At 41.0% G+C, this 7,791-nt stretch overlaps 1 protein-coding gene across 2 annotated transcripts in view; it reads left to right on the top strand.

Moving 5' to 3' along the window:
• Positions 1-6,960, top strand: part of SALL1 (spalt like transcription factor 1) — a 15,504-nt gene extending 8,544 nt beyond the window's left edge. The window contains exons 2-3 of one of the 2 annotated variants that reach the window (XM_035543711.2): positions 455-3,867; positions 4,961-6,960. In XM_035543711.2, coding sequence (XP_035399604.1) covers positions 455-3,867; positions 4,961-5,401 — 3,854 coding nt within the window. In that variant the 3' untranslated portion in view covers positions 5,402-6,960. The remainder of the gene's footprint in view (positions 1-454; positions 3,868-4,960) is intronic. The other variant, XM_035543712.2, reaches the window with a different exon arrangement.
• The last annotated feature ends 831 nt before the right edge of the window (positions 6,961-7,791 follow it).

The following is a 7,791-nucleotide window of genomic DNA, read 5'->3' on the forward strand; positions in this document are numbered from 1 at the left end:
TGGGGCAACTGTCACAGATATCTTTGAATTGGTTGAAAATGAACAAGGTTGACAGGAACGTGAGAGTCTAATGAGTCCTTCAAATGGTTGATTTGCACTCAGTGGACAACTAGACAATAAGCGGTATGAATTATTGGAAATCAATATTTTGCTATGGAATTTCATTATGCCCCAATGTCTTCAGTTCATAGTATTTTATATTTTGATGGATTATCTGAAGCAAATGATCATCTAAGACATAGGGATTGATAAAGCTCCCCTCTGCAGTCTCAAATGTTGCTTTTGACTGATATTTTTGAAGTAGAAATATTGATCAATTTTCATGTACAATCTTAGTCTATTTTAGAGTGGTAGATAAAAACAGTACTTTTAAAAAAACATGTCCTGCAGATTTTTTTTGTTTTGTTTTGGTATTACTGTTTGGTTTCTAATCCATCGTCTTTTGATGTTTTAGGAGACACAGAAAAGGGTCAAGCAAATCGAACCACTAAGAACAAGGACGCCCACGTCTGTGGCAGGTGCTGTGCTGAGTTCTTTGAATTATCAGATCTCCTGCAACACAAGAAGAACTGTACTAAAAATCAATTAGTTTTAATTGTGAATGAAAATCCAGCTTCTCCTTCTGAAACCTTCCCTCCTAGTTCTCCTCCTGATAATCCTGATGAACAGATGAATGACACAGTTAATAACACAGATCAAGTAGACTGCAGTGACCTTTCAGAGCATAACAAACTTGACAAGGAAGAATCCATGGATGTGGAGGCTTCCAGCATTAACAATAGCAGTAGCAGTTCCAAGAGTGTCAACAATAGTATTACAAGCAGTAACAGCTCCACAATGGGTACCTCAGCTGTAACAACCTCTCTACCTCACATAGGGGATCTGACAACATTAGGCAACTTTTCAGTGATAAATAGTAATGTAATAATTGAAAACCTTCAGAGTACTAAAGTGGCAGTAGCACAGTTCTCACAGGAAGCAAGATGTAACGGTGCGTCGAATAACAAGCTTGCTGTACCTGCCCTGATGGAGCAACTGTTGGCTTTACAGCAGCAGCAGATCCACCAGTTGCAACTGATTGAACAAATTCGTCACCAAATATTATTGTTGGCTTCCCAAAATACAGACATGCCAACATCTTCTAGCCCATCTCAAGGTACTTTACGAACATCTGCCAACCCCTTGTCCACATTAAGTTCCCATTTATCCCAGCAGCTGGCTGCAGCAGCTGGATTAGCACAAAGCCTTGCTAGTCAATCTGCCAGCATCAGTGGTGTGAAACAGCTACCCCCTATACAGCTACCTCAGAGCAACCCTGGCAACACTATAATTCCATCCAGTAGTGGCTCTTCTCCAAATATTAACATACTGGCAGCAGCAGTTACAACACCCTCCTCAGAAAAAGTGGCTTCAAGTATTGGTGGCTCACAGCTCAGCAACCCACCAGTATCAGCATCATCTTCACCAGCTTTTGCAATAAGCAGTTTATTAAGTCCTGCATCTAATCCACTTCTACCTCAGCCCACCCCTAATAACTCTGTTTTCTCCAGTCCCTTGTCCAATATTGGAACACCTGCAGAGGATTTAAACTCCTTGACTGCCTTGGCACAGCAAAGAAAAAGCAAGCCACCAAATGTAACTGCTTTCGAAGCAAAAAGTAATTCAGATGAGGCATTCTTTAAGCATAAATGCAGGTTCTGTGCTAAAGTGTTTGGGAGTGACAGTGCCTTGCAGATTCATTTACGTTCTCACACTGGCGAGAGGCCATTTAAATGCAACATATGTGGAAATAGGTTTTCCACAAAGGGAAACTTAAAAGTCCACTTTCAGCGTCATAAAGAAAAATACCCTCATATTCAGATGAATCCGTACCCAGTGCCAGAGCATTTGGACAATATTCCTACAAGCACAGGTATTCCTTATGGGATGTCTATACCGCCAGAGAAACCTGTCACGAGCTGGCTGGACAGCAAGCCAGTCCTCTCCACCCTGACGACTTCTGTGGGGCTGCCACTCCCACCAACGATACCAAGCTTGACCCCATTCATCAAAACTGAGGAGCCTCAGCCGATTCCCATTAGCCATCCTTCTGCTAGCCCTCCCTGCTCTGTCAAGAGCGACTCGGGAACAGCTGACCCCACATCGAAAATCTCCAATGGACTTTCTGATGAGGTAGAGGCTGGTGCTTTGCCTACCTCAAACGGCAAAATGGAAGAAAACCCTCAAAACACAAGCTTCATCGCTAACGTGAGCAGCTCTGTGAGCTCACCGGCAGCAGACTCGGGCTCCGGCAGCATTGCCACTTTTACAAATCCACTGATGCCTTTAATGTCAGAGCAGTTTAAGGCAAAGTTTCCATTTGGAGGACTATTGGATTCAACGCCAGCATCCGAAACGTCAAAATTGCAGCAACTGGTAGAAAACATAGATAAAAAGGCAACTGATCCAAATGAGTGTATCATTTGCCACCGAGTTCTCAGTTGCCAGAGTGCACTGAAAATGCATTATCGCACGCATACTGGTGAGAGGCCGTTTAAATGTAAAATCTGTGGTCGTGCTTTCACTACTAAAGGCAACTTAAAGACTCATTACAGTGTCCACCGTGCCATGCCCCCACTGAGAGTACAACATTCATGCCCGATCTGCCAGAAAAAATTCACCAATGCCGTAGTGCTACAGCAGCATATCCGAATGCACATGGGAGGGCAGATCCCTAACACCCTGGTCACGGAAAACTATCCTGAGTCAATGGAATCCGATACAGGATCTTTTGATGATAAGAATTTCGATGATATAGACAACTTCTCAGATGAGAACATGGAAGACTGTCCTGACAGCAGTGTGCCAGATACACCTAAATCTGCAGATGCATCACAAGACAGCTTGTCTTCTTCCCCTCTGCCCCTGGAAATGTCAAGTATTGCTGCTTTGGAAAACCAGATGAAGATGATCAATGCAGGACTTGCTGAACAACTTCAGGCAAGCTTAAAGTCAGTTGAAAATGGGTCAGTGGAAGGAGATGTTTTGACTAATGATTCGTCGTCGGTCGGTGGTGATATGGAAAGCCAAAGTGCTGGAAGCCCTGCTGTCTCAGAGTCTACCTCTTCCATGCAGGCCTTGTCCCCATCCAACAGCACTAATGATTACCACAAGTCACCAAGTATCGAAGAGAAACCAGTAAGAGCTTTACCAAGCGAGTTTGCCAATGGTTTGTCTCCAACCCCTGCAAACAGTGGTGCTTTGGACTTGACATCTAGTAACACTGATAAAATGATTAAAGAAGAGTCTCTGAGTATGCTCTTTCCTTTCAGAGATAGAGGTAAATTTAAAAACACCGCATGTGACATTTGTGGCAAAACATTTGCTTGTCAGAGTGCCTTGGACATTCATTACAGAAGTCATACCAAAGAGAGACCATTTATTTGCACAGTTTGCAATCGTGGCTTTTCCACAAAGGGTAATTTGAAGCAACATATGTTGACACATCAAATGCGAGATCTACCATCACAACTTTTTGAGCCCAGCTCCAGTATCGGCCCTAATCAGAACTCTTCGGTTATGCCTGCTAATTCACTGTCATCGCTCATAAAGACTGAGGTTAACGGCTTCGTGCACGGCTCTCCTCAGGACAGCAAGGAGACACCCTCTGGTCTAGCTGCTGTGGGGCCGCTCTCCTCCTCTGCCACGTCCCCTGTCCTGCTGCCTGCTCTCCCCAGAAGAACCCCCAAACAGCACTACTGCAACACGTGTGGGAAAACGTTTTCTTCCTCCAGCGCTCTGCAGATCCACGAAAGGACGCACACTGGTGAGAAACCTTTTGCCTGCACTATATGTGGAAGAGCATTCACAACAAAAGGCAATCTGAAGGTACTTTTTCCTCTTGCTGTTCTTAGGTTTCATTTTGGCCTTGCTGGGTTTTTTTCAGTGTTCACATCTGTTAGCGTTGCAAGCAGTGGTACCTTTGGGTGTCTGTGGCATGACAACTGGAGTGTTTGTTTAGTCAGCCCTGGTGGTAGTACTAGATGGGCTCTTGTTGAGTGCTTGCACTGGCAGCAGGTCCGAAGCGTGATCTGTTTTTGATGCTTAATTAGAGTTCACCTACCAGCAAAGACCATCTATGTAAAGTATGAAACAGAACAGCCAAGTATTGGTAAGAAGTATTAATTAATAGAGAAATGCATTTAGTAACTCGCACACCTCTTAAAGAAGTGAAAGGCTCTCAAAGATGTTGTTTTTTCATAACTATCATGTAAAATAATTACTGTTTAAAAAAACTATTAACATAATTCTGGAACTAATGGGCATTGCTTTAATTGATTATATAACTAACATTTCCTACTGATATGTGTTTGGAAAAGCAAATATACTTAAGTTTTAGAACACCAGTTGAGCACTTTACTGTGTACATTTTTCTGTTGACAGAGTATTTCTCTAGAGGTTGCTGCCAGTAATGTGAGATGAATAATTACTTTCAGGCCATTCTGTCTATACATGAGGCTCTCCAATGAGCAATCAGTAAAGGATACTTTCTGCCTCTCTGAAAAGGACGTTTATAGGGTAAAGGGTGTCAAATACAATATTTACCACTGCAATGAAAGTGGACATAGCAATTCTAGCCCCAAAAGCAGCTATCTGCAATTGACAAAGTAACATGAAGTCATTATGAGCTAAATACATGTAATAAAAAATAGTAATAATTGAAAAAAAGTAACAAGCAATGTATTGTTCAGCAGAAAAAAAGAGTATTCTGGGTAATGGTGATGGGCTGATCCAGAAGCAGCTTATTTATTGCTCCAGATGGGAAGTGAAGCCCTGCATCCAAGAACTTTTAGTGCCCTTTATCACATAACAAGACCGGACATGTTTGTGGACTGCTGCCTTCGCTGTGATGAAAATTAGTTAGAAATCCCTGCCAACCACTATTTTTTGTTTGTTTGTTTTCTTCTTTCTGTCTTTTCAGGTTCACATGGGCACTCACATGTGGAACAGTACTCCTGCAAGACGAGGCAGACGACTTTCTGTAGATGGCCCCATGACATTTCTAGGAGGCAATCCTGTAAAGTTCCCAGAAATGTTTCAGAAAGATTTGGCTGCACGGTCAGGGAATGGAGACCCCTCCAGCTTCTGGAACCAGTACGCAGCAGCGCTCTCCAATGGCTTGGCCATGAAGACCAACGAGATCTCCGTCATCCAGAACGGCGGCATCCCACCGCCACCAGGGGGCCTGGGCAACGGGGGCAGCTCGCCCATCAGCGGCTTGACGGGAAGCCTGGAAAAGCTCCCAAATTCAGAACCCAACGCACCTCTAGCTGGTCTGGAGAAAATGGCAAGCAATGAAAATGGGACAAACTTCCGTTTTACACGTTTCGTGGAAGACAATAAAGAAATTGTAACAAATTAGAAAAAACTATGACATTCCTGCAAATAGTGCAACCTAGGGTTGCTTTTTTCAAACTGCAAGCTACAACATTGCAAAGACTTTTTTTTGTACCATGTTCTACTTCTAGAGTTCTAAGAGAGCTTATTTATTAGTGATATAACCTTGCTTTGCAAACAAATGCAAGCATTAACTTTGGTCTCCTGTATTTTGAACTAAATACTAATCGACTAGAGTGCTGTAAAGTTGCTGTAACATTTATAGCAGTTGCAAGTCTGTTCTGCTAGGTGATCTTATTCTGGCATTAACTTATTTTCTATATCCAGTTTAACATGAACTCTGGTATTGATGCAATGCCTCAGTGATGCATTAGATCTCTAATAAAAATCTGTATATAAATGTACACTTTGATCCTGCTGGAAATTTTATCAGCACACACATTGTTTAATTTTTCCAAACAGAATTAAGAAAAGGACTGAAAGAATATAGACTGAACAGTGTGGGTCCTTTACACAGCTCAGTTTTTGATTTTTATTATAAAATTAAAACTGCTTTAATTTTTGTAGGTTTAACATTTTCCGTTTTGAACTGTTATTTGTATTGTGCTTTTTACTTGAGTCGTCTTAAATGTTAATACATTTCTGTACAGTAATAAGCACGCAGATTATTAGAGAAGATACTGAAGTGTTGTTTTGGTAGTTGAAACTGAGACGTAACATTTTGCCTTGTAGGTATATTCATTATAGAAAATGTGCTGGACTTTCACAATGCTGCTAAGTATAGCATCTTGAACAACTTCCGTGGACAACTGTAGATGCTCCTGTATATACAATAAGACATCACTTTCATTAAAATGTACATATGTTCCTTACAAGACCAAGCCCTACTCCTTGACCAAGGGAACAAGTATAGTGTTTGTTTATTTTATATTAGGTATGGGGGGGGGGGCAGGGGGAACCTTGGACTGTTACATGCACTTTCTTGGAAAGTTGAAAGGAAAAAGAGGTCCAGTTTCTTTAACATTTAATACTTACTAACAGCAGAGATACTGTAATTTTACTCGAGTAATCAAATACATTTTTGCAACAGATAAAATTTGCTGTCTCTGTGTTTTTAAAGTGTACCTGTATTTAGTAATCACTTTGAATGTATTATTTAGCCTTTCCCTTGGTTAACATGAACTGTCCAGGGTGTATGTGTGTGTTTATATTTGTAAGTATGGGTATACATATATGTATTGCATATTAATTGCTAGTATATTTTTCATACTCCCTAATAATGGGAACTTTCTCCTTAACTAATCAACTACGCCTTCTCATAAAATTGTAGATATTTTGGCATTTTTCATTTCTTTATTAAAAAAAAAATGCTGCTAGCAAAGACCTTATTGGGCCTAGGTAAGTTTCCTTTGAAGGGAATACTTTTTATCACATTTAAGGCTTGATTTGGTTCAAATGCTTTATATTTGATATTAATTTTATTCTATGAGATTCTATGTTTGTGGCATGCTTACGCTGCTATATCTGTGTTAAGATGTCCACTTGCAAGTCTCCATGTATTATATGGAGTTTATAACTTGATTGTAAAAAAAAAAAAATTGCTTTGGCCTTGCACATGATTTGGCTTCCCTTATGCACCTGCAATGATCGTTAACCTCAGTGGGAGTTTGGGGACAGAATCCAGCTCAGTATTTTCACCTGGTAGAGTTTTATCTCCCTAACATTATTATTTATGAAAAATAAATCAGCTTGGCTGCCTTCAAATTATAGATGCTTAAAAAAAAAAAAAAACACACAACAGGAATGACCAATGTTATGTCCATTGTTTATATACATATATTTTGTTTACAATTCCAAAATTCAGGTATTTTGCTTTGTGGGATTTCCTTTGATATCAGTATGTATGGGAGGAGTTGGTTGCCTTTTAGAAGAAGTAATCTCCTTGCTCTCCCCCCGCCCAGTACCTTGAATTGCAATTGGGGCATGACAGAGGATTTAACACTGAAGTGATGGGATGAGAAAAACTTTTCCTGAGGAATTTTAGTATGATTATGAATACTTAGTAAAGTACAAACGCTGTAGCCTGAATACCTCTCGGACTCCACATCTTTAGAACTTTTTTTCCCTGTGTGAACACGACAGTTCCTCCGGTATATGATACGCGTTTCTGTTCGTGTGTAAGCTGTATGCTAGAGCCCGCTGGCTTGTCAATGTGAATATTTAAAAATTTCGAGTCACCGCTCGGTCTCGGAAAAAGGTAAATTAAACAGACTTTAATGCTTTTATCAACGAAATACTAACTAATTCTCCTTTGGAACCAAGCTTAGGTTTGTGCCCCTCGGCTGGGAGTGGCCGTTGGGTGTGACCGTTGGGGGTGACCGTTGGGCGCGGCTGAGGTAACCCCCGCCCGCTGAG

Source organism: Cygnus atratus, chromosome 12 (assembly GCF_013377495.2).
Source record: "Cygnus atratus isolate AKBS03 ecotype Queensland, Australia chromosome 12, CAtr_DNAZoo_HiC_assembly, whole genome shotgun sequence".
Lineage (NCBI taxonomy): Eukaryota > Metazoa > Chordata > Aves > Anseriformes > Anatidae > Cygnus > Cygnus atratus.